Genomic DNA, 27,887 nt, shown 5'->3' on the forward strand with positions numbered 1-27,887 from the left:
CAGCAAGTGTCCACTGATGCACGTGCAAGTTTATATTGAGGAGAGGGGACAGCACGCAGTCAACAAAACTATACATCTTGGTGCCGTGGATTTGTTCACAAAAAAATAAAAGAGATGTCTCACTACCCACCAAAATATTGCGGCGATGGTTCCATTCACGTTGTTTTAAGTTGCTTTTTCTAAGCGAATAATTGTCGAAGGTGGGTTTCTTAACTGGTGTAAGCATGGCAACTAGGTCCCCAATTCTTTAGACCATATTTTGGTCCACCCTTAACAAAAATTGTTTCAAGCATTACAATGTTTCTTTGAACATAGTCTTTGTAATCCAAAAGGTCGTCCAATTTTGTAATAAAAATGAAAATTTTTTTGACTATGACAGATCCTTTTAAATGCCATTCAAGCTTCAAGAACAGGTTTGTGCTGGTCACCTTATGGACCTTACAAAATTACCAATATGTCGTGAGAAATATGATGACCCATACAAAAACAAGAGCTCTAGGTCTCGAGCAAGGTTTGGCCACATAGGCAACAAGGGTTAACCCTGATGAGTCTAAGATAGATTATAGATATGATTACTCACCGTCAAGAAGTTTATTGCTTTCTCTGACAGTTTCTGAGCCTTGCCTTAAGGTCGACTTAGAATAGGCCAACTTACAAGGAAAGCTGCAGGCTTTGGAAATTTTAAGGTGCTCCAAGCCCAGTTATGTCATTTGGGCCTTCCCAAATTGTTGCCTTTATACGCATGTGAATTTCAGTTTGCTGGAAGCCGATATGTTGACTTTTTTGGCATGTTTTCTTTGGAAGGTATAATTCCAGTAACAAATTTGGGTAATGAACTGAAAACAAAAAAAACAAAAAAACTCAATACTAAAACCTTTCATAAAACTATTAGATTCTTGATTGAAGAGTGGAATGCAAAGATCTTACTTCTGAAACTTCAACGCTGTGAAGCAAAAAACTGGGTCACTTTGCGCATGCCAGCAATGGGACCTCTTTTGGTCGTTCTTGTTTTTCCAGATGACAACTTTTGCTCCTTTTTTACCTTCAAACAAATGTCGGATTCAAAGTCATTATATTGATTGCATACTGTGTTTTCTTATGAAGGGATGAAGGCTTTGGCTCTTGCAATACGCATACAATATATAATATGAACCCAAGAACATATCTATCTCCAAAGTCCCAAACAACTAATTAGGATTCTTTAAACAAATTACTTTGAAGTCAAAGCTCAGAAAGCCAATCACAAGAGTGATGGCCACATTAACATCAGGATCTTTTCCAGCATTTCTAACATTTTGAAGAAAGATCTATTGCGTGCTTTGAAAAACAGGAAGATGTATGGCATGAGATTGCAGTAACCTTAAACCAAAACTTTCAAAAAGGCTTACCGCAGCCGCCATTGGAGCACACAATGAAGCTTCATATGTGTCCACAGACTCAGATTTCCTCGACACTTGTAGATCAACACTGTAAACAATTGCTAAGAATCAAGTTTCATAACCTTAACTGCATAAATCCCCCACCCCCCCCCCCCTCTCTCTCTCTCTCTCTCTCTGCGCAAACGTGGTGAGTAGTTAAATGGTCAAGCTTTATACTACTCTAGAGTAAAAAATCAGCAAGTAACCAGGTTCAGCAGTTGACCATCCAACAACAATAAGAGCATTGGCAGATAAGACATTTCAACACCGATATGTTTCCGAAATGTTCCAATCTCCCTGTCAATATGCTTGCAACACCTTGCTCTTGCTAAGTTCGACTGCTGTTCTTTGCATTTGCACATGTACATACTATTGCATTGGCTTTGCCAATTCCCTTTGGACTTTGACTTGCAAACTCTTGCAATAAATTGCCCCCATTGAGTGAGATATAAAATTTCCCCAAACCTTGACTAGGTGTGCACTTTCAATGTTTGGACTGACTAGCATTACAAAAAAATAACTTTACATGTCATGTTGATTACTCATTGCAAAGTAAAAAAGTACACTTTAGGATGAAAACATAACTTGTTGATACACCATTGAAATCCCTGAAATAAATCATGATTCCAAAGAAACTCTCAATTTCTAGCCCCAAAGAGAATGGCACCGGAAAGAATGGCACGAGAGACACTGTAGTTATGAACATGTTTGCATATTATTCACACACAACAATTACGCACCAATTTACATAGTTGGCAAGAAAGTAGTAATTCCCATAAGTAATGATTGTATAAAGATATACAATGTTGTTATTCAAAACTCATAGTCTGCAAATAGCTCCTCTCCTGCATGTATATCATCTATGGATTCAATACAAATGTGACCATATTCTGCAATATCTATGTTCATCATGGGGTCATACCAAGGTGGAACATACTTGCACCAATTGGCATCAATGTGCAAGGATCCGCACCCACAAGTGAAACTTGCAAGCCAAAAGTTGCAAATATGATCCAAAGCTGGAAGGCATATCCACAAGCAAAGATATGAAATATGATCCAAAGCTGGAAGATACATCCACAAGCTGCAGATATGATCCAAATCTGGAAGATATATCCACAAGCAAATATCTGAAATTACAACCTAAAACACATCTAACAGCTTTGAAATGTGTTTTTATTGCCGAGGGATGCGAATCAAAAACCAAATCAACCTGGAGTGGTCACACAGGCTAAGCAACTGGATGGCAGCTGTACAATCAAAAACAAATGCAACCGCATGATAGAAAGGGGAAAAGAGAGCTCTGTAAGTGGAGCTAGCAGCCAAGCAAGCACCTCAAAATGCCATGAAGGCCTAAGGGAAGTTCCTGATTACTTCAAAAAGCAACACCAGACCGGACATCAGTTTTGCTGTTGGCGTTTTGAGCAGGTTCTCCAATAAGCCCCGGGAGAATCATTGGAATGCAGGGATGCGGGTGCTCAGCTATGTCGAGTGTTTTCCTCACTTCATGTTTTCAAGGATCTTGATAGGAGCTTCAGGGTAGCTATAGCGAACTTGGTGTCCATTGTTGATTATGGGGCAATGGCATAAGAAAAAATTACCTAAATAGGTTCTACCTTTGTACATTGATCCATGTTGCGGGTGGCCTTTGCAGATGCTCATTGAATTCTGTGCAGCTCAAAATCTAATGCACCTAAACACCCTCAACGGCTGTAGGGAGTTGCCTGGTTGCTCTTGAGGGTGCCAGAGATTGTGGCACTTGAAGAAGAGCCATCTGCAAAATAATGCATGCAGTTAGGAGGTGGTGGCAAAAACTCCATTGAGATGGACAAGCACCACCAGGGCCAAGAATGCAAGTGGGAGCGAACAAGAAGGTTCTGATATCAATTTAAAGACACACAGAAATGAGCATAAAGCAAGATAGAGGAGAGTATTCCACGATGGACTGACAACTACTCATAATACAACAGGACTTTGGTTATATTGAAAACCTCACCCTAACTCTAGAAATCAAAACCTAGTTGGTCAAGCTACATTACCTTCCTATTGTTACTGCATCTTTCAAAAGGCTCCAAATGATCCTCATTTTCCTCTTGAGACACTCGTGCCTTCCGTTAAACATGCCATGGTGCATCTATGCTAGAACTGGCAGTCCGAAGTGGAAATCTCTACCTCTCAAGTCTTGTACTCTACAATTACTTGGGTACTAACTCCTGATACCGGTTGAATGGCGACAGCTAAGATGCAACTCAATGGGAGTTGCTAATTTGCTCAAAATAATGTCCTATATAAAGTTTCTGATAATGTGGTTTTGTTGCATGAGACAAAAATGCAAATATGCCCTTTATTGTAGCATATGTTGTGGAATTGGAAAGCTTTGTTGTTCCATGGATATCGTGTTGTTCTAGAGGCATGAACTATCAACAAAACTTTCCCTTACTTGAATTATCTTGCTTGAGTTATCCCCCTCTTGGTGAGATTCAACCACTGATACAATGACATAAACTAAGCTTCCTGAAGTTGCTAATAATACGGTTTGTTGCATGAGACCGAAATACAAATACACCTTTATTGTGGCATATATGGTGAAAGTGAAAAGCTTCGTTGTTCCACTGAAACCCTATTGTTCTAGAGACATGAGATATCAACCAAACTTTCCTTACTTGAATTATTTTGCTTTAAGCTATGTTGCCTCACATTCTTATTCTCATCATTACAATACTCCTCCTTTACTCAATTGGCTATGAAACATGGTCTAATCCTAGAGGCAACATTTTGGAACTTGGAGCCTCGCTCATCATCTCAAGAGTGGAAGCTTTGCGCAAAGTCGAAGGTGCTATCATAGCGTACATCTTGGGATGATGGACCCCACATACCACTAATATCATGCCTCAATCAATGAAGAAATATGCAAGCTTACTCTTCCTAGACTCATATGTAAGAATGGTAATCTTGATGAGCCTTTTTGTGTGAAGGCTCTAGCCTCCAAGTCTCTTCCTTGCCTTGCCTACTATTAATAATCAATCCTTCAAGTTCTCAAAATACTAAGCTACAAGGAGCAAGCACTAGGCCACAAAACTTGCTCCTTCATGTTGTGGAGCAAGGCCTCCCAAGTGATCGTCTCTTGATGTATGTGTTATGCTCTAGCCGAGGTAGCATGACCTCGGAAGAATCAGTCGACATTTCCCTTAAAGGATCTATAATTGTAATATATTTGTTTGCGCTTCATGTAAATGATCGAGAGGGAATTAATGTCAAGGTCCTAGGTGAGGGTTCATAGCACCAGACTAGGTGGATCTAAGGCTAAGGGTCTAATGCAAGAAATGTGCCTAGGGGCAAATGGAATTAAAGCATCCCAAGAGAGGGGTGAAATGTTGCATTAGGAAGGCTCTGTATTGATGACATGTGGCATCTAGATCCATCTAGGGAGATGGGGCTTGTTGAAGCTAGTGAGAGAAGAGAATGTGTGTTCACGTATGTTTTTTTTCTTATTCGAATTCTCTGTTAGCTCTCCCGTTTTCAAAAAGGTTGGCTGGGTAGAATAACATCGGTGCTTCTCCCGTGATTTGCCAGTAGATAGAGTAAGTTTGTTACAATTGGTATCAGAGCCAGGTTGCTAGGTGAGAGAGATGATCTGGGTGATGGAAGACCAGAGCTTCAGGAAGGGCGAAGGGATAGGCGTGGAGCTGTGAAGTCGAAAGACACGAACGGTCGTCGAAGGACCAGAGCGTAGGTGTGACGAATTTGCTACGCGTCACACCCAACGAAGAAACAGACAAAGGGCTCGTGACCTTCACGCGACGGACGATGTGGCTGTTCGATGGTCATCCCGCACTGGTTAGCAGAAGATGGCGGGATGTTAGGTGACTGTTCGTGGTATGGGAGTTACGTAGAGCTAGGTGGAAGCGTTGGTAGCGGACAGCAGGTTGGAGCGATATGTGACGAGATGCGAGACGGGCTGACTCGACAAATTCTGGAGTGGCGACGAATGACGTGACTTACAATCAGAGCCCTGCATGGTCACGTAAATAGTTCGTAGGCAGACGTATTAATTGTGATCAGGAAGTTACTTGGGGCTGCAGGCTTCGAGATATCTGGCTACGTGGTTGGCTGGCCCGTGACAGTTTTGACCTGATTCCCTCAGACAGATTTTGATCAGAGAGCTACGCCTTAGCAGAGGAAAAGAGGAGCGCATCATTTGTTTGTGGAGCTGAGGCAGGAGCAAACAAGACCAGGGAGCACTTTATCTATTTTCCCTTTTGGTTTTCGTCATTCCTGTTTTGTCAGAAGCAGTTTAGGCTTTTGTGGTTGTAGCAGAGTTTGTGGTTTATGATGCTATAGCAGGGACAGATTATGCCTGTGCATATGCCTTTGTGCTTCAGTCTAAGTTGACTTGCAGGAATTTCCCTAGTATAGGGGGAAGCGCTATTTGGGTTATGCATGTGTCAAATGCCTAGTCAGTGTGCATGTGGGATTGCAGGCATTCCCTAGTACAGGGAATGGTGTCAGAGTGCCAGTACACTGAATTGCGTCAACTTGTAAATACAGTGTTCTAGTGGTGTTTTAAAAAAAAACAAAAACAAAACAAAACAAAACAGAACAAAACACCCATTGAACTGAATGGAAGCAGAAGAAGGAGCTTCCAGGAGGGACCCGTGTGAGTCAAGAGTCCGGCCGACCCAGCAGGTATCGCGCCCAGGAGCTCACACCTTATCTGGTAGGATTGCATTACTTGAGGATGCCTTGCAGCAGTTATAAGCGCAACAGTTACAGGCCAATGCACGGCAGTCTGAACTTAGGAGAGCGATACACAGTATGTCTGCTAGACCTTCTCGAGATGAGAAAGAAAAGGCTCCAATGGAACCGGAGTCTAGTGTCCATACGGTCGAGCCTAGGAAGACTAAAGTACCAAATATTGCCAATTACAGGCCGGAAAAGTATTCTGGTCGGATGAATGACCGTAGTTCCGATGTCATTGAGACCTGGTTACACAAATGGGACGAGGCGTTCACCATTTGTGAAATCAGAAATGACATCAAGAAGATCCGCGAGGCCACCCGCATGTTTAGTGAGGCAGCCGATCGGTGGTGGATTAAGCAACAAAAAGATGGTATAGCATCCACTACCTGGGAGGGGTTTAAAAGAGAATTCAGGAAACACTTCTTACCTCTTGACGAAGCATCCCGAGCTTGGGATCAATATAGGAACCTTCGTCAGAGAAATTTGTTAGTGGCAGAATACACTGATAAGTTTCGAGAGAGCGTAATGAAGGTCGATGAACCCCTACCTCAATCAATCCAAGTGAAAGATTTCATATTTGGATTGAATGATCGGATAAAAATGGAAGTTCAGGCTAAGTACGCAAACACGTTAGATGATGCAATAGCCATAGCCCTGAACTATGAAGATGCCAAGGACAACAGGCCAAGTGGATTTGCACAGGTCGGAACCCAGTATGGGTATCCGAAGAAATCTAGGTTTAAGAAGAAATGGATTAGTAAAGGGAGTGGTTCTCAGCCGAGTGGTCAAGCCAAGCAGGCGAAACCGGCTGAAACTCCTAAACCAAGTACCACCATTGGAGTGAAGAGGAAAGTAACCCCAATGGCAGCCCGGGCTTGGTCTAAGTCTCCCTTAAACCCAGAACAAAGAGAAAAGGCGAGAAGAGAAGGCTTGTGTTTTGGATGCCTTCAACCTCATCAGTGGAAGGATTGTCCACGGAATAAAGATCATCGGATGGTTGAGATGGTGGTCTCAAAATGCGACGTGGAAATGGAGGAAAGTCCCAGAGTGGAAGAGATGCAGATTCAGCTAGCGGGATCTTCTCAGAGGTCAGTACCTTGTTTGTTATGGGTGTCTGTTGCTAAACTAGTAACGAGTGCATCTGATAACATCCTATCTAAGCCCGCAGCAACGCGGTATACAACCTTTAATGATACGGAGTTAATTAAAATGAAAGGGCAAGTGGCCAATCATGATGTCATTGTGTTGTTTGACTCGGCGTCAACTCACAATGTGATTAACTCCAAGCTCGTAAAAAGGCTGAAATTAAAGACAAGTCCATTTGACTATGCGTATACAGTCAGGATGGCAGATGGAAGTTCAACTGAAGTATGGGACCAAAGGGTTACCCAGTTGGAGCTTCGTATTCAGGACTATGCTGAGAAGCTTGATTTTGAAATGACAAAGCTTGCTCATGCAGATATAGCCCTGGGTATGGCGTGGCATTCTAAGAAGAATCCATCCATTGATTGGAAAAAGCACGTATATCAATTCAAGATGAATGATGTGCTTTATGTCTTGCGAGGTGAGAAAGATATACCTCAGGGACCGTTGGTTTCCGTGTTGGAAATCCGAAAAGCTCAAGAAGAGTTTTTATTCATTTGCACCGCATCGGTAGAGCCGGTTGATGATTCTTCGGCTAGCACTGATGTTACGCAAAGTGGTGAGATGGCCAAGCTGGCTAATCTTATAACAGAGGAGTTCTCTGAATGTTTTAGGGATGAACTACCTTATGGGTTACCTCCAGAGCGGAATGTTCAGCATAAGAGTGAACTGATTCCGGGGACAGAACCTGTAAATAGACCTCCCTATAGAATGAGTTTTACTGAAGAGGCGGAGGTGCGTAGACAACTGGAAGAATACCTCAAGTTGGGACAAATTCAACCAAGTTTCTCACCTTTTGCTTCGCCAGTGATATTAAAGAAGAAAAAGGATGATACGTTTCACCTCTGTATAGATTACAGAGCATTGAATAATATCACTATTAAGCACAGGTATCCGATGGCTCGAATTGATGATTTGCTAGATGCATTACATGGAGCCGTGATTTTCAGCAAGATAGATCTTAAGTGTGGCTACCATCAGATCCCGATTAGAGCCGAGGATGTGCATAAAACCGCTTTCAGAAGCAAGTTTGGTCATTATGAGTTTTTGGTAATGCCCTTCAGACTTACCAAGGCTCCAGTTACATTCGTTATGCTTATGAACGATTTACTACGTCCGTATATCGGAAAGTTTGTAGTACATTTTATTGACGATATTCTAGTATTTTGTAAAAGTATTACTGAGCATCGTGAACACTTAAGAATAGTGTTCAGTACTTTGAGAAAAGCCAGTCTTTATGTAAATAAAAAGAAAACTATACTGTGTATGGTTAGGCTTCAATATTTAGGATTCATAATTACTCCACAGGGGGTAGAAATGGATCCGAAGAAAGTGGCTGCGATACTAACCTGGCCAATCCCTTTTTGTTGGATCGCATTGCGATCATTCTTGGGATTTGTCCAATTTTATAGAAGGCATATCAAAGGATATTCCGAAATAGTATCGCCATTGACTGATCTGACCTCAGATAAAGTACCTTTTATATGGGGATAGAATCAACAAGAAAGTTAACACCATAAAACAAGCTGTGGTCACAGGACCGGTGTTAAAAATAGTTGATCCCCAGAAACCGTTGTTCCTGGAAACCGATGCAAGTGGCATTGCGGTGGGAGTAGTTCTCCTTCAAGAGGGAAGGCCAGTAGCCTTTGAAAGCAAGAAGCTTTCTCCCTCTCAAAGGAATTGGCCAACTCATCAATTGGAGTTGTATGCTGTTATCCATGCTTTGAAAACATGGAGGCATTATTTATATGGTTCAGAGTTTTATGTGAACGTGGATCATGATACTCTGAAACATTTTTGTAAACAGCCTGACTTGAGGGGCCGCCAAGCTAGGTGGGCAGAGGTCATGCAGGAGTTTAATTTAACGATTCGGTACCGAAGAGGAAAAGATAATAAGGTTGCTGATGCATTGTCTCGCATTATGCACAATATGAGTTTCACAGTATTAGAGAGTGCTCTAATGACCGAGATCAGAGAAACTCAAAAGGTGGACGAGTTTGTCCAGAGCTTATGGCCTAAGGCTCATGTGTTAAAACCCAGGGAAAATGAAAAGGATAACCTGGCATCCAGAAAAGGCCAAACTTATGCAAGATATACCATAAGGGATGGTATGCTGAAAAGAAATGGCAAGGTTGTAGTACCTAGTCAGAATGATCTCAGGCAGAGAGTCATTCGACAGTGCCATGATAGCCCATGTGCGGGACACCTAGGAGTCGAGAAGACATATGATCTCGTGAAGCGAGATTTCTTTTGGCCAAAGATGAAAAAGCATATTCATGAATATGTGACACGGTGTTTCTCGTGTCAGGTAAGTAAGGCCGTGCGGGTGAAGCCATCCGGACTTTTACAACCCTTGGAAATACCACTAAGTAAGTGGCAGAGTATTTCCATGGACTTTATTGTAGGGCTGCCTACAACACAAGGAGGGTATGATTCTATCCTTGTGGTGGTTGATCGTCTAACCAAGATGGCTCACTTCATTCCGACTAGAGAGTCTATTAGTGCCCCGCAAGTGGCGGATTTGTTCATTAGACATATATTTCGTCTGCATGGATTGCCTAGATCCATAGTGTCAGACACAGATGTCAGATTTACCGGTCATTTTTGGACAGCGGTATTTGAGACACTAAGGACTGAGTTGGGAATGAGTAGTGGGGATTATCCTGAGACGGATGGTCACACGGAGAGAGTCAACCAGACTTTAGAGGATATGCTGAGGGCATATGTGTCATTGAGGCAACATACATGGGACAAGTGGTTGCAATTGTTAGAGTTTGCCTACAATGATAGAAAACATTCCTCTACAAGGTTCAGTCCGTTTGAGCTGAACTATGGTTATAGACCAGCAAATCCAACTTTAGTTGGAGTACCTCACAAAGTGCCTAGTGCCGCGAACTTTGTAGTGCAGATGCAGGAGATGCTAGCACTTGTGAGAGCTAATATCCGCCAGGCTATGGATAGAGCCAAGTTGTATGCGGATGAAAACCAGTCTATAAGAGTATTTAAGGAAGGAGAAAAAGTTTTTCTCAAAGCTCCTTCGCACTCGAAGTCGTTAACTTCAGGAGAGTGTGCTAAGTTATTACCTCGATACTGTGGGCCGTGGTTAATTCTAAAGAGAATAGGCAAGGTAGCCTATAAATTATAATTGCCATAGGGGTGTAAGGTGCACCCGGTTTTTCATGTTTCGCGCTTAAAGAGATTTTTACATACAGGTGACTCACTAATCGAAGGTGTGGTTTTGTTTCAAGAGATAGAGGATAATGCAAGGCGCGAACCAACAAGAATCCTGGACCAAGCAACAATGCAAATACGAAATCGGAAGATACCCACGGTGTTGGTTGCATGGCATGGTCAGCCTCTATCCGAAGTTACCTGGGAATCCGTGTACCAGTTGCGGAGAGTGTTCCCAAACTTTATCATCGAGGACGCTGATGTCTAAAGAGGGAAGGAATGTTACGCTCTAGCCGAGGTAGCATGACCTCGAAAGAATCAGTCGACATTTCCCTTAAAGGATCTATAATTGTAATATATTTGTTTGCGCTTCATGTAAACGATCGAGAGGGAATTAATGTCAAGGTCCTAGGTGAGGGTTGATAGCACTAGACTAGGTGGATCTAAGGCTAAGGGTCTAATGCAAGAAATGTGCCTAGGGGCAAATGCAATTAAAGCATCCCAAGAGAGGGGTGAAATGTTGCATTAGGAAGGCTCTGTATTGATGACATGTGGCATCTAGATCCATCTCGGGAGATGGGGCTTGTTGAAGCTAGTGAGAGAAGAGAATGTGTGTTCACGTATGTCTTTTTTCTTATTCGAATTCTCTGTTAGCTCTCCCGTTTTCAACAAGGTTGGCTGGGTGGAATAACATCGGTGCTTTTCCCGTGATTTGCCAGTAGATAGAGTAAGTTTGTTATAGTATGCATCTAATAAGAAATTGTGTGATCATTCTGTCAATATGAATCACCAACTATGACATGCATGATAGCTAACAAACTCTTCTCACTATGGGCTGTGCGCACCGTTTGGAATAAATAATAAACTACTTCACCCAAGAGTGTTGTTAAAATTATGTCTTCTTGTCTTGTCAAAGGTTTTATCTTCCATCATACCTCATAAAGGCTATCTTTTCGGGCATGTCTACACAAGTTGAACCACACTAACCCCGATCTATTTTACTATTGAGTAAAGAGCTTCTACTTGTCAACTTGTTGCAGCTTGAATAAATTCTGTCATGTTGCATCTTGCATCTTGATGATGCTTACCATTATGGCCATAAAGTTGGGATACATATGCACGAACATAGCCATTACCTATACTATGAGAATTGTAATCACAATGGCTAAAGCAACATTTGGATTCTGGAGGCACTGGAGGCATTCCTCTTTCTTGTAAGACTCCTCATTTTCGCAAGAGGTATCCTCATGCAACATCAATCACGTTGCATATAAGACCAATAACTACAAGAGAAGACTCTCTCCCACATCCACTTCTGCAAATAAAAAATAGTTATCCGCACAATGCATTTGCGCAAATATAGAAAGACATCAAGTTCTTCTAAGATCGCGCCCACCTTCCTTACATATAAGCACACAATATCGCAAACACCTTCCTGACATTAATATGGATATATAAATTAGATCAAGATAAATCATTAATATGGATATCATGGTGACACAAGGCATCTTGTTTTTTTCTTAACTACATCCCCTCATTAGCCTTAGCTGTAATATTGAAGCCTTCGTACTCATTTGGTTGATTTCTTACTGTTTCAAGGGGAAACTGAGATTGCTATCGGAAGCTTTCCAATATTACATCGACTATGATCAAGCTCGCTCATCTCCTCACCCACCCTCCCACATATATTTAGTGAGCACAAATTCATTCAATCAGGAGATAATAAGTCAATATGTGCAATTTATAGCGAAAGATATCATTTGAAGACTATAGATGGTGGCTTCCATGTCAGGAGAAGAAGAGATTGATAATTACCCAAGATGCTGGCATAGCATGTCTAGCCAAGGAGCTTGTTCAACATACTCTCCTAACAGATCGATTGCATGAGCCTCTGTTACAACCATAGCACATATTTTGGAAGTTATATTATTTTGTATACAAAGAATCCAAGACGAGCCTATTGAGAATGCTTTAAGATTGACAAAGAGCTACTTGAAAATAGGAAAAAAGGATGTGTGGCAAGATCAAAGCAATTAGACCATTAGTTCGAAATTGTTCTTTGAATTCATTTATTGCTCGCATGAGTAAAACCTTTGGGTCCCATATTGAAATGGACTTACGCTTCTTTTCTCCAGGCATGCCTTCATAGCCCCCTAGTGAGTCCAAGCCCTCAAGTGTAAGGTTTACCTAAAAAAATAGCACAACAGAGATGAAGAATCTATAAGAGCACTTCTAATCACAGTTAGGGGAAACAGAAACGGGGAAACGGGGAACGGAAATAGAAACGGAAATGGAAACGTTTCGGGATTTCTGGGAGGGTTGAAACGGGGAAACGCCACGTCAGCAAGATAGGTTTAGAAAAGGGGGTTTTGAGATGAGAACACACACATTTAGAATGCTACAGCCTACAACTTGAAAGAGAGCCAAGGGTTGAAAGAGAGGGCTGAAACTTGAAAGTGGGGCATGAAAGAGGAGGGAACAGAAGGCTGAAAGAGGGGACTGAAGGAAGGGGCTGGAGGGGAGTAGATGATGATGGAGGGCTAAAGCAGCTTGCAGGAGAGAAAGGAGAGGAAAGGAGTGAATGGGGCTCAAGGAGGGCTGGAAAACCTTGAGAATGGAGAGAGTATGAGACTGAAGGAGTGGACGGAGGCCAAAATCAAAAGCAAAAAGACCAAAAACGGGGCTGGCGGCGGATTTCGCATCATTTTGGAGACCTAGCAGCCTGTGTTGTCTGAAACAGCCCGTTTCAAGGCTTTGAAACGCGTTTCAGACTGCCTGAAACGTTTCAACCAACCGTTTCAGGGTCCTGAAACGTTTCAGACCCTCAAACGCGTTTCAGGAAACGGGGCTTCTCTGAAACGGCGTTTCAAGCCTGGCTGGGCTCTGAAATGCGTTTCGGCGTAACTGTGCTTCTAATGCAAGAAAATGCATTGTAATTCCTTTGTTCAAATCTTATATAGTGCACTTTTGTTTTTTGGGCAAAGAAAGGAACCTTCTATTAATGCTTGAAAAACTTTATACAAAACAGCAGCCCCAAAGGTGCTGAGTATGGAAAAACTAAAAAAAGACTGAAAGAAGAAAAAACCAGCCTGTTCCAGAGAAACCCAGCTCATTGCCTAGGGGATCTTTGGTGCAAGGTCTAACAGCCAGATGGGGGGACTATACAACCAATGAATCCCTCATGGATTGAATATGTAAAACAGTCATGCAGGCCAAACCTTGCAGAAATGAGCGTGCCTCACAACAATCGCCCTAGAGCCTAGGGTCCCACGCTCCCACATGAAACAGAGGGTGTAGATGATATCATGCCAGATGCAACCAAGGTAGCCAAGGGTGGAACCGGATGCTCACCCATCACCAGAATGCAACAAGCAACCCAAATGTTCCACGCCGTGATACTGGCTACTACCTCCCATACGCTGTCCTCCGAAGGAGAAAGAGGATTGGGGCTATCCCGACCGCCTCATGGAGCTCTATCCTCTGAATGCTCTGGCCCTGTATCCGGTAAGCTGGGGAGACCTCATCAATCTGGAACATGTCTCTTGCCTCATTCAACCAGGCCACCATCCCCCATGTGTAGTCCCTTTGAACGCTCTGCTTGCGGGTCATAATCTTGATGGCTCCCATCCAAATCCTCGCTGTGCTACGACAGCTTCAGAGGCAATGAGCGATTGTCTCCAGAAATCTAACAGAGCAACAATGACACTGCCCCCTCCACCCGCATCTGCTCCAACCATAGCCAGCCAGAAGAAGTAGGTGATCTTCCTTAGCCGTAAATTGGACCATAACTGCATCCAAAACCTGGAACGGAGCTCTTGGGGCACTCTATGGGCCACCCAATGCCTCTCCCTCAAAGGGGTCCAAATCGAAGAGTCCACATCTGAAGCCTCCTACCAATCCGTGTGGTGTAGGAAAAGAAGGGCACCTACTCCACCTGCTTCTGAAGGCCGCTCCTAGAGGACCAAAACCACTCTCCCAGATCCCACTAGACCTCCCTCAAGGGCCAACCCTCCTAAAGCCGGAGGCGCCATGGGGACATCCTGCTCTAGGATACTAGGGGGATCAATGTGCCACTCCTTCCCCAATCGTCCCACCACTCTGATTATGTATCGGACGGTGATGTCTGCACGTTCAGAATCCCAATCTTGGACTCTCCCATCCTAACTCCCATCCAAACTACCCGCTGTCTTGAAGCTCACCCTAATCATAGACCTTTGGGGCCACTATCTGTGAGACTGAGATGCAGACCCCTCTGCTCCATCCCACAGAAAAGGAACACACTTTCGGCGGGCCTCTTGATGGTGTCACCGTCTAATGTCTGATGCTGAGAACAAATGCTCCTGAATCAAAAGAATGACCACTGTCCTCTGCAACTCCCGCCAAAGGATCGAGTATTGCGGTTGACTACGAGCACCGTCGTGGAGCCTGTGCACATTCCAACTCACTATGGTCCAACTCACGAGGGCGATGATGCAAAAAACAAGGCTCTCCTATGCGTGGGTGCTTGCTCTAGGAAGACTGCCTTTTGGGACTTTGCTGGGGGTTTGGAGGGCGAGTCGTCCGTGTCCGTATGTCGGCGTACTAGGTTAGACACTAGCTCAATGCCAATGTTCCATGCCCACTTCATCATGAAGGAGACTTCCACCCCGAACAAATCAGCACACTTCTGAAGTGGCCAGTAGTATGTCTGATCAACCTTTGCCTCAGGCCGCAATCATAACCCCTACTGTCAAACCACACATCAGCTTCTCCCGCGTGAAGCACAACTGAAAATTCACTTCAGCACCATGGGCGTGCCAAAGGTCCAGACCCTGTGGCCCCATCCACTCGTCCATCATGCGTGAAATCTGATCTCCCAACATAGCATCAAATACCACTGGGGACCACTTCTCCAACCATGTGGAGGCGAACTGGAATCTCCAAACTGGGTGTGTCTGGAAGCCCACTACGCTGATCGAACCCCTTTCCGGGGCTGCAAGATCACAAGCGTTACCTCCAAGGGTAGAGTGTAACAGTCCGTAATTTCTAGATAATTCCAAGGCCGCAATCTATAAAAGCCCCGCGGTAGGGGATGCCTAGGCTGAAAGTTGGGAGCTGACGGCTGGGAGGACGAGCCCCTTCCCTTTGGCTCCCCCCTCGACTGGAGAGAGGGAACGGGATATTGTGATGAGGAAGTGGAAGGGGGCGCTATCTTACCCTTGCCCGTTGGCAAGGGACTCGAGGCAAGTCCTAGGGAGGGAGGGGAAGGGGGGGAGACTAAAGAACCTGCTAAAAAGGAGGTGGAGAGGGGAGGGGGGGAGGCGGAGGGAGGTGGACAGGTGGTGAGGATGATCATAGCAAGAGGGGCGAGGGGGGGGAGGGGACGGGGGGAACTCAAGAGGAAGGGGGGGGAGTGGAGAGGAAGAGGAATGCAGGGGGGAAGGGGACCGGAGGGAGTAGGGGCGACCACAGGCCCATCCTACTGATCAGGCTCACCGGGGTTTTGAATCCGCTCCTCCTCAACCGCTGTTGGGCTAACTTCTGCAGCTCCTGCCATCGCAACATTAAGAGCTCCTGGGCTCGTTATTGATACAAGGGCGAATGCAGACGCTAGACCTCCATCACGGAAGGATCACCTGGCTGAACCGTGGCCCCTGCCACTAGGGGATGGATCTCCATCTCTGCTGCTCCTCTGCAGGTGCCTCTCGAAATACTCTCTCTACGTCTAGCCCTTTGCTTGTGACGCTTTCAAGCCAATTTGCTTGGTTTCTTTTTCTTTTTAACCTGGGTCGAGTCCCCTTCTGAAGGGGTCACCTAGGGGGTCTGAGACTCCTGCTACTCCTGTCTGGGGAGGTGCCGGGCCCTAGCCTGCTACTGACTCTGCTTGCCGGGCCCTAGCCTGCTACTGACTCTTCAAGGGTCTCTAGGAGGATCAACTCTAGGAGGGACTTTGGGCTTTCAACCACCAGTCTAATCCTGGGGACCCCGTCGTCTACTACCACTGATACGGCCAAATTTGGTGGAGACTCCAGCACAATGCTAAATGCTCGACCAATGGAGGGGAGGATGGCTCTATATTCCCTTGGGAGCCCCGGGAAGCGGAGCATAACCGAAAAATGGGAAACATGGTGCGTCGTGTCCATGTCCTCCATTGTAAAGCCATGGTACCAAGGGAAGAGGTACACCAAATACTAGCCAAGGAGGATGGGGCTCTGCTCCACTAGTGTCGAGGCAGTATCGGGGAGCTCAACTGATGAGGAAGACGCCTCTTGCGTAGATGGTAACCTCCTGAATGTGGTCACCCTCTATTGCCAAGCTCGCCTGGATCCACTCTCGCACATGTCTCCTTGTGGGTGTGAGGCCCACAATTTTGCCCATGATCGCCTTGTCCCGGAGGGACTGTACTGCTTGATGTACCTATTGCTTGTCAGCTGGAGAAAGAAGGACCTTAACGGCTATGGGATTCGAGGATGTTGCCATAGAGCCCCTCTGGCCAGACCAAGGGTCACCACCAAGGATTTCTTTCTCCAAACAAGCACAAAAACTCCCGCTGCAAAGAGAGAAAATAAAAACATGCCTCATCACACAACTCCGAACCTTGGGCATTGTACATGACATTAAATGGGCAATCATGGCTTTGTACGAGAGAGTTATAAACAGAGTTGACACCACACATAGGTGACAAATGAGGTGAGTAGCACTATGAGGATGAAGCAAGGGTACCCCCTCTCCCCACGGGCCACCGCTATTTGATCTTTACATCAATGAGCTAAGCCTCTTGTGGACACACTAGGAGGTCGAGGAATTATTTTGGTGCAATAAAGTCATTACTAAAAAGATTGACACAAAAACATAGTGAATACTTTCCCCACAATTTCTATGGGAACAAACTCTCCAGTTTTAGGAGTAAGGAGAATTAAAAGGAATGTGATGCATTGGTCTTGAACAAAGACGTAATGTTTCTATTAATATCGTAAGGGCAATAGGGAAACTAAAGGAAATTGCTTTTAGCTTCCACGCTTGATTTGGATTATGACTATGAGGAGGAGGAGCTTTCTTACGCTTTGGATGGTTATCCAAACCATAAAATTCTTTCAACAAGCTTGGCACTCTTGTGATGCATTGACTTTCCTTCCGGATTAAACCTCTAGTTCTCATCTAGAAAATTTTTGTGACCTAGCTATAGTTAGAAGAATTTGGAGTTAGTAGAGTTGTCCCTCTTATGCTGAACTAGAGAACAAAAAAAGAATTCATAGTAGAATTTTTTCATTGCTGCATATAAGGGTTTCACACATCCAATCAAAAAATCCTTTTCATGAGCTTTGCTAGCTAGCCTAACAACATGCTCTTGAAAAGGAACAAAAACAATACAGGCCACACCTTCTCCATCAACACAATCACCCCAGCTTAAAGATCCACGGCCACAATGTCTTCCATATTGAGGTATAGGATGTGACTCCCCCTTCATGTCAACATCCGGTTTTTGGTCTAGAAGACAAAGTTTGGGAGACGGTGTCTAGCTTCATTGCTTGGCACATCTCAGTTGCCTATTGCTGCAGCTTGGTGATGGGAGGTCACTAGGTCCTATTCGAGCGCCCACTCTCATCGCCATCTGATAGGATATCATCTACACCTTGTGTGCCATTTGGGAGCACGAGACATCAAGATTTATGACAACCATCGCAAGGGCGGGAGTGTTTTTGTAAGGCTTCGCTTGTAGGGTTTCGTTTATGTTTTTAAGACAAGGTATTCACAGGATGTATAGTCCTCCACTCTAGTTAGTAGCCCCTATTTCAGAGATTCCTTACGCAATGAGCTGGGTACTCTAAAAACAAGCTGGTTTTTTGAATTTAGACCATCTAATGGAAACTTTTCCAAAATCGTTAATCTTATACATTTGATTTGGCTAAAAAAACAAATGTATCTCTATAAGAGTTTCTCAAGTATCAAGATGTAAGTTAATGAACCTCACAATTTGTAGAGGTCAAGTTGAAATTTCAGCAATCAAGACAATGTCTAGGACTAGACCACCTTGTAAAGGTGAGGTTCGAAAGGGCAAACATACTAAAGCACACAAGCAATAAACACCAACTTGAAGAGTGACTCTTTCCATCATTCCCCAAGGAGAGAAGAGAGTGAAAGATGTGTGGAGAGTAAGGGATATAATGTTTTTTGGTGCAACTAATGGATTAAAGGGTAAGAGTAGTATTGCTTAAAAGCTAATTGTGTGGGTCAATTAAGCAAAGGAGAAAATGAGGGATGAGGGAAGGTCATCACCCATAGCACAGTGTAGAGCATTGTCTCTCAACTTGTAGACACTTGACCAACTTATTTAAGCTTTGGTTCAGCACTCTATCATTGCTAGGCTCCACCTTAATGTACAAAGTGAAGCATTTAGATTCCAGAGTTATCATACAAGACCAAAGATTTGAAACAAGTCTCATGCCTTCAGCAATCTAATTCACACCCGAATCCCCTTCAAAGTAGGCATACTCCAAAGATGTGTCATTACATGCAATGTTCTTAACATTATTATTGATGAAAAGTGCCCTAACCCCTGTTAGGTTCAATGGGCGAATTTTGTAGCATTATCATGAAAAATATAGTTAAAGCAACACATGAAGGGTATGCTGGGAAACTATTGGATACACTATGAAGACCTTTATCATATGTTCGGTCGCAAATCATAGTCACCCTTCCTCATCAATAAGCCACGCATATGAGAGCTCTTAAAGTATTCAATCACCTTAGAGCTAGATTACAAACTCAAAAATTGTTGACCAATTAGCCTTGGTATCTTGAAATCTATTTTATGAATATCATCTTAGCTTGCTAGCTAGCATGTATATATATTCAATCTTGTTCTAAGCGAGCAATGAAATGGCTCTATATGCCAGCTAGCTAGCTAAGATGATTTTCATTGATATGTTTCAAGATACCAAAGCTAATCAGTCAACGATTATGGAGTTTGTAATCCTTGTGATACCTCTTAGTTCTAATGAAATAACAATTCTAGAGTTTGTAATTAGCTTTAAATCCTTGTGATATCTTTTAACTCTTAAAAGAAAAATGGTACAAAACTCACAAATAACAACGAATACCTTACAACAAAGCCAAGAAAGTACTTTCGAATCATCAAGTCTATAATACTTTGAGGTCCCAAGTTCTGCACACACACACACAATTGTGTTAATCACATAGCATCTACAAATACTAAAAATCAATAGAATTAACCTATGTTCCCACCTCTCACTTCACACACAGCATCAAGTGAGTGCGACAAGAGCGGTAGAAGGTGGTTGTAGCCTGGATAGCCTTCGACACATAGTATCTCATCCAAGGACCTAAATTTCCCTAGATCATCCGCCCTCTACAACCAATCAACAGAATGAATTTTGTCAAATATACAAGCATGGTAAAATAGAAAACACCCTCATATATTTATTAAATGCAAGCATCCCTTGACTAAGTGAAACATTAAAGTTAAATTCATTGATTAAAAGGATGAATACTAAAGGAAATGGAAAATTCGAAATGTATTGTTTGATGCATATGTAGTGCAGACAGTATTATATGGAGTGGAAGTATGGGGAGGCAGCATTTCAGCCTCTACATGGAATGATATTGAGAAAATGCAAAAAGCTTTCTTAAGGAGACACCTTGGTGTCAAACCCACTACTCCATACTCATTACTTCTGTTGGAAACGGGAAGGAGACCGATTGAATTTCATGCATTGATCAGAGTTATGCAATGCCTAATAGAGGTGCAACAAATGCAACCTGATAGGCTGCCTCATAAAGCATGGAATGCCAGCACAAAGCTTCAAAAGAACTACAAAAGTAAGGTCATCTGCACAGGATGGGCAACCGACATAAGAAAATGGTTCAGCAGATGGAAAGTGGAAGCATATTTGACCATGCCGCCTGAAAAGGTCAACATGCAAGAGTTTCAACTGTCTTTACTAAGCACTTTGCAGAATCACTGGTTGACAAGTGAAAAGAGGGTAAAGCTGGAATATTACCAAGACAACATAAATCCCACATGTTGGTCTACATACATGTCCTTAGAGACTCATGCTTAGTCTTATATTAGCACACCTATCCCCCTTCTATATCGCAAAAACATCGCCAGGTTCCGTACCAGATCTCATACATTTGCCATTGAGCAGGAAGCTTGGATACACCAGCCCAGAAATGCTAGAGTCTGTGCCCTTTGTGACATGCAGACAGTTGAGACGGAGGCACATGTAGCTCTACAGTGCCCCCAATATGCACATATCAGGGAGGACTACCAACAGATACTGGGGGACTCCGCTCAGATGACATCAGTTCTCTTCACTGCCTCTCCGACAGCATTGGGATCTTTTGTCACTTGTCTTTTTACCTATCGTCATGAACTCATAGACTCCTGACCCCTCTCCTTGAGGAGACTCTTTTTACATTGTATCGAGACGGGTCCCATGGGTCTTGAGGAGACTCTTTTTACATTGTATCGAGACGGGTCCCATGGGTCATTTTTTGCCCCCCCGAGGACGCATAAGATTAAAAACCATAAACTCCATCACGCATAGCAAGGAATAGCTACTATGACATCCCCACTGACGTCATCAACGCCCAACAGTGGGTGTAGACCATAGTATAAAAGTATGCTCTCACACATACAAATCCACACACCCACACATACTTGAGCATCCATTTATACAAAGTCTTCGTACTGAGTTTCTGTCAGCACTCCGGAAAGGCTAGCACTAAAGGTAAAGCTACTAACCGAGCATCAACACCCATACAAAAGCAAAGACTACAAGCTACAGAGTCATATCAAAATATAAATAATAGGCCTCTAGAACTCCATGATCATGCTCTAAGAAGAGTCTATCAATATATGCTTCTCATGTCTCTAAGATTTGAGTAGGCTTTCACGATTCTGACTGCCTCATGAATGAACACGGCCTGGCATCTCTAATCTGGAAAAGAGAGAAATCGAGATAACAATCTACAGCCATCTCTGAAAACACAATAGAAGCACCCTCTAATCTCATAGTATTGGGCATCTGAAGATAAAATATTCCTCCAACTCAACCTCCTGTAAGCCACATAAGTGCATATGTGTCTCTCACTAGGTAGACCCTCTGCTCGACCACTCTAAATATGGAGTCTATGAGAAGAGATCCTTAGTGAATAGGGTAAATGAATCCATGTGTATCATGGCGGGTCAATAAACCCCTCATCTGAGGTATGTAGGCAATGATCTCTATAGAAGCTGAGCTTCAATGGGAACTCATTCGGTTCTAACCAGGTCCGGAATGTGTGTAATTGCAAAAGATCCTCACGTATGACCTAGTTGACCTCATGACATCAAAGTGGGAAAACGGTGCATCAATGGTGTGTACTGGAAGGGAGGAAGTCTTTCCATGTGTAGCCCAGTCGCTCAAACCATCTCATTGTGTGAGCAAACCACCTTCAGATCGTGTGACTCACAAAAAGACTATAGTGCATCTAGGTGCCTCTGGAGGCCCTCTTATCTGAATCAAAGTGCAAGCAAAAGACCATCTACCCCCCCAATGTCTGCATGATTGTCTCAAGCTTATCAATGTAGAGGCCAAACAAGGTGGGTGATAGAGGACACCCTTGTTTGACCACAATTGTACTCAAAATCTCATCTTTCCAACCCGATCTTGTCCGAACTCTGCCTGAGAGTCTCTCGTAAAGTGCCATGATAAACCAGATTATGTCCTAATCATAGCCCAAATCCTACAAACGCCTGATGAGACGAGCTCTCAAAATTGTATCAAAGGCTTTGCGGAAATCCACAAAGCAACCATAAACCCTCTGCCTTCGAGTCCTCACCTCCTCAATAATACATCTGAGCATGAGAATGTGATCCATGGTCCTATGATCATGTTGGAATCCGGCCTGTCCATATGCTCTAAGCCCCCGCATCTTTGCGAATCAACTGACCTCAGAATCAAGCACAAATGCATAAATCTTGGACATGACATGTCCAATCATAATGATCCTGTAGTTCCCCGAGCTCATGGGATCCCCTACCTTGTGTATGGGTGAGATAGTATTAAGGGTCCAAGTGCATGGGAAGCCTAGGTAAACAACTTCATTAAAGAGCTTTGCTAGGCTTGAGGCAAGGATGTTAATCCCATATGTAATGAATTCAATGCATAGAACCTCATGATCCTTCGCTCGGCCATTATGAGCGTCCTTAACACCCCCCTTAGTGAAGAGTATACAGGAAGTAGGATGAGGTATGTGTAAAAGGTCACAAATTGGCTGATTTGGGATGTCGTATAGTGTGCGTGCATAATCATACCAAACCTTAGTGTCACTGAGAGGTGAAGGGGATCGTCTCTCTAGAAATTTCCGCCAAAAGTCTTTGGAGTTGTTACTAAATAGAGTGTTCAATAATTCCTCCTTGTTTTAGCAGATAAATTCATCCTTCTTCTTGGGAACTAATCGACAATACTCGCATATCGTTTTAGGTTCGATCGAAAGGTTGTGTTTGGTTTCGAATTTGAGTTGATGACACAGAGCTTTACACTCATCATCATACCAACTGTTGCAAGGGACGGTCCCCAGTGGCGGTGGGTGAGTAGAACGGGTAGTGTAAGGGAAGGCGTGAAGTGCAACCTCATGGAGTGAGCGGGTGATCAGAGCAACACGATTCTCTAGTAAGGCTATGAAGTCAATATATGTGAGGAGCGTATAAAGGCGTGCTCCGTACCTCGGTGAGAGACTATGATCAACATGTATGTCCTCATAAGTGCTGTGAACAATCAGAGTGAAGGGTACTGCGAGGCGAGGTATGGAGATACGAAAAAAGAGGTAGGTGTGATTAGCCCCAGTAGGGAGTGGTGCGACAAAAAAGTTACTGATATCAGAGGTGAAGGCAGGGGATCCCATGATGTAATCAACGACACTAGAGCCTCCTCCGTGAGAGAAGCAAGTAAAGCCACCCGAAGAAGGCTATTTGTGAAGACCATTATAAATAATGAGATCATGCATCCTTCCAAGATCTAACAAAGCTTTCCCATAAGATGTGATAGGGGCTTGCCTATCAACTAAGACTCGCAGGAGACTTGTATCCTCGAGATCAATGTCTGGTAACATAATAGAATAATCTCTAAAGTCAAGGAGTGATACCTGCTGTGCCCCTATCCTTGCGTTGAAGTCCCCAACCAGGAGGACTTCCCTGCAACTCGAGAAATCAACAATGTCCCGATAGAGGGCTGTGTATGGTGATGTCTCGACCTCCTCTTGAATATCTTGGACAAAGTGTGAGCTCTCGGGGGGAAAGTAGCATGCCGCTATGAACAAATCCCAACTGTTTGTATGTCACAAATCCGGATCTAGAGAAACCTAGAGTGTAAGTCTCTCTTCTCTATCGAGATGGCCCCCAAAAGAGAAGACTTGTAGAGAACTACTACTCCTCTTGACCCTTGTAATCCTCTCATGTCCCTCGTCCCCATTCTTGTAAGCAGCATCCCAAGTATAGCCACTGACTCCTGGTAGAGCACACTCTCTACTCCCATGTGTCTCTATATAGAAGACTATGTCACGACCTTTATAGGATTCCGAGAAGTTCCCTGGTTCCAACCATAAGGTACCATTACAGTTCTCAGGTTCCGACCATAAGGTACCATTACAGTTCCAAATGGGTACAAGACAAGGTCTCGGATGTCTGAGTCCCATAGACCCCGCTCCCCTAGGTGGGAGAGAGGCCATGTGCCCTACGAGGGCCTATACAGAGTCGCCCATCTCGTACCACCAACCACTTTCCGTCTTTACGGGCTTGATCCCGTTGCTGTATCAGGGTGTGTCTCTCCTCTACCTATAGGGGGATGAGATCCTCATTCATGGAGATCGATGGATCGTCTCATAAGACAGATCTATGCCATAAAGTTGTGAGTCGCTCATGTGCATCATGAAACCGTATGATGAGGAGCTGCTCTCGATTGGGGTCTCTTCCCACACACCAGGCCCTCTCACTCCCATGCTCTACTACCCCTAGAGTCGTGGCCACAAATATAGCTGCATTATTCATCGATGTGCTCTCGGTCCGAGGGATGCCACGAACTTTGATGTTGAGAGCCTTACCGGTTCTCTGCTGCTGCTCCATGATTCATTGGCCTCCCTCACCTCAACCTCTTGGAAGGGGAAGGAGAGATAGGGCTAGGAGCATGGCTCTAATACCACATGAAGACACATGGTAGGAGGAACGGAATGGAAAAGAAATGGAAGAACTAGAAAGCAATGAAGGAAATGGAAAGTACAAAGCAATGATAACCAAAACACTCACATGATAGAAAAGCTTGATGTAGACCACTCTCACTAGACAAGTACAACACTATAGAGTGTGACACTAGACTCTAGAAAGCCAAAGTGTATATGGGATAACTCCCAATATGACACGTGGCATGTCTAGGACTCACTAGACTATAAAAACACACCTAGAACACTCACTTTGACTTCATGTGCCAACACTTAACACCTCTCCAGGTAGAGGAGAGGCTTACCCTCATACAATAGCGGGACATCGCAAAGTGGGGGGATATTGCCTACAAGGAGGGAAAGTGGACAGTTGTCCAAGAGGGACGGCTCTTGATATACCTAGATGAATCCGAGAACATTCCCAAACTCATCCTTTAAAAACACAACATAGTGCAGTTTCAATCTCATGATAGTCACTCACAAGGTTGAAAACCATAAACTCCATCATGCATAGCAGGGACTAGCTACTATGACATCCCCACTGACGTCATCAGCGCCCAACAGTGGGTGTAGACCATAGTATAAAAATATGCTCTCACACATACAAATCCACACACCCACACATACTTGAGCATCCATTTATACAAAGTCTTCGTACTGAGTTTCTGTCAGCACTCCGGAGTTGAAGGGCAGACTCAGCCATGACGAAGGCTAGCACTAAAGGAGAAGGCTAATCAAAAGGTAGTCCAAAATCTCTTCAATCAAGCTACAACTGCTTGTGAAGTCTAAACGTTTTCATTTTAGTCTCTCCCCAACGAGCATCTAAATCTAAATCTAGCTGATAGGGCAACGCATCATTTAAGATAGAAAGAATTATCACAATACTAGCAGGCCGCAACTTGGACGAAAACTTCACAAGGTGAAATTTGCACGTCCGCTAATATGGCAGAAGCATATACCTAGATGAATCCGAGAACATTCCCAAACTCATCCTTTAAAAACACAACATAGTGCACTTTCAATCTCATGATAGTCACTCATAAGGTTGAAAACCATAAACTCCATCATGCATAGTAGGGACTAGCTACTATGACATCCCCACTGACGTCATCAGCGCCCAACAGTGGGTGTAGACCATAGTATAAAAATATGCTCTCACACATACAAATCCACACACCCACACATACTTGAGCATCCATTTATACAAAGTCTTCGTACTGAGTTTCTGTCAGCACTCCGGAGGTGAAGGGCAGACTCAGCCATGACGAAGGCTAGCACTAAAGGAGAAGGCTAATCAAAAGGTAGTCCAAAATCTCTTCAATCAAGCTACAACTGCTTGTGAAGTCTAAATGTTTTCATTTTAGTCTCTCCCCAACATATGTTCACAATGGACATCTAGTGGCTCCGCTACATAAGGGGTAGGGTATATGAGATTCAGATTACCAAGACCCTGAGCTGCCGTGCTTGGAACTATCTTATGGTCAGATCCAAGGAGCTTCTCGAAGTCTTACATGGGTCAAGACATAGCTTTTTATACAGAGACACACCAAAGTCTAGAGCACCCTGTGCCAGTAGTCAGTGGATACCTCGGAAGACAGCTTATGGGGACTTCAATGCCAAGGCCAAGGATGGCAAGCAAAGATCGTAGATTTCCAAGAGGAGGCCATTACTCCCATCTAAGAGAGCTCAACTTTGGTCGAAGATCCAAGGGTGCCATTATACTCTCATCTAAGAGAGCTCAACTTTAGTCAGAGATCCGAGGATGTACATACTGGAGCCACCGTTACACAATATGGGAAGTATCTACCGGATATGTGCAACACCCATGAGTTACTAATTCACAATAGGTTACAACAATAGCTATGATTGGCGGGAATACATGACGCGCTCATGGGCATGGCCACAGTGTGGTGGACTGTGTCATGGGATCCCTAGCCTCCTTCAATTCACAAATATGTGATCTCGTAGTCCACACACTCATGCTACGAGTAAAACCACTCCCACTTATCCTTCAACCTTTCACTTCACCAACCTATTCAAGAGGATCATAAGGCCCCTAATCTACCTACTACCGATTGACTTGACCACTCACTAGATTATATATGGTAGCTATCTTACGACTCTCTTAGAGCACATAGATGAGCAACCAGGCATAGATACCAAAGCATCTCCTTACTAAATCCATCCAGATCATTGCACAACACTCCTTTCCCTACACCATCAAGCACACAAGAAAGCCACTTGAAGGGTCTATACCACCAAATAGTTGGTATTATGATGAGTACAAAGCGCTCAGGCATCGCAGCATGTTTAGATCAAACAAGGAAACCTTGACCAAGAGGAGATTGGAAAAGAGTATTGACGTTTAATGTGTCGAAGAAATGACAGTTCCTAGAGCTCTTAAATATTCTTTACAGTAGCAACTCCAAAGAATATTAGATGAAGCTCTTAGAAAGGAAATCACCGTGTCCTATCAAGGACCTTAATCTTTGGAAAGCTTACGTGGACACACTATGATGAGCCTATGCTCACCCTATATGGCATCCCTCACCCCACCACTTCCACACAATTCACCAAAGCTCGTCTAAAAGAGGCCATCAAAAAGTTATAGAACGGCAAAGCCAAGGATCTAGAGGACCTCGCAGAATTCCCAAGTCCTAACCCACACGTGGGGGGTACTTATCCAATCCAGATAGATAGGGGATACCTCAACTTTCATCGTTCAGTCCAAAGGCAAGTTATTGAGCACAATGCACAGCTAGAACTAGTGAGAGTTGTGGGGTAGATTGCCAAGATGACTCTACCTTCTCATAAATAACTTGAGGCTCAGTCAAGGAAACCCAAGCTACAGAACCCCGGTAGGATATAAGGTGGAAGGTATGAATTTGCCCATAAGTCCTGCAGGAGAAGCACGCGGGCCCTCCCTCGAGTATCATGATGCAAACACAATGATGTGAGGCTTGCTATGGCCTACCTCCCACAGTCAAGTCCTCAGACTTTATATGCGGGTCGATTTCGTACAAGGCCATTCTCATCACCAAATGAGTCCCTTAGCTTATCACTCTAGATGTAGTGCATGTTTTTCTTTTCACAGACCACAATCTCCCTGTAGTGGGAGATAGACTATCCTCACTCTCTCTCCTACCCGATACTAACTACAACTACAAGATGATGCACTCAATACACAAAGTGAACTGTGGATGTGAGTGAGAGAAT

The 27,887-nt window shown here is 43.9% G+C and overlaps 1 protein-coding gene across 1 annotated transcript in view; it reads right to left on the reverse strand.

Annotated features, from left to right (window-relative positions):
- Positions 1 to 272: 272 nt before the first annotated feature.
- Positions 273 to 27,887, reverse strand: part of LOC147891700 (ribonuclease H2 subunit B) — a 59,951-nt gene continuing 32,336 nt past the window's right edge. The window contains exons 5-11 of the mRNA XM_087388868.1: positions 19,698 to 19,821; positions 19,553 to 19,617; positions 12,593 to 12,659; positions 12,288 to 12,363; positions 1,389 to 1,467; positions 928 to 1,042; positions 273 to 836 (exon numbers count right to left, since the gene is read on the reverse strand). Of these exons, the coding sequence (XP_087244994.1) occupies positions 938 to 1,042; positions 1,389 to 1,467; positions 12,288 to 12,363; positions 12,593 to 12,659; positions 19,553 to 19,617; positions 19,698 to 19,821 (516 nt within the window). The 3' untranslated portion in view covers positions 273 to 836; positions 928 to 937. The remainder of the gene's footprint in view (positions 837 to 927; positions 1,043 to 1,388; positions 1,468 to 12,287; positions 12,364 to 12,592; positions 12,660 to 19,552; positions 19,618 to 19,697; positions 19,822 to 27,887) is intronic.

The sequence above is a fragment of the Dipteris shenzhenensis genome, chromosome 17 (genome assembly GCF_047967505.1).
Source record: "Dipteris shenzhenensis isolate YYH24624 ecotype China chromosome 17, Dip_SZ_1.0, whole genome shotgun sequence".
Lineage (NCBI taxonomy): Eukaryota > Viridiplantae > Streptophyta > Polypodiopsida > Gleicheniales > Dipteridaceae > Dipteris > Dipteris shenzhenensis.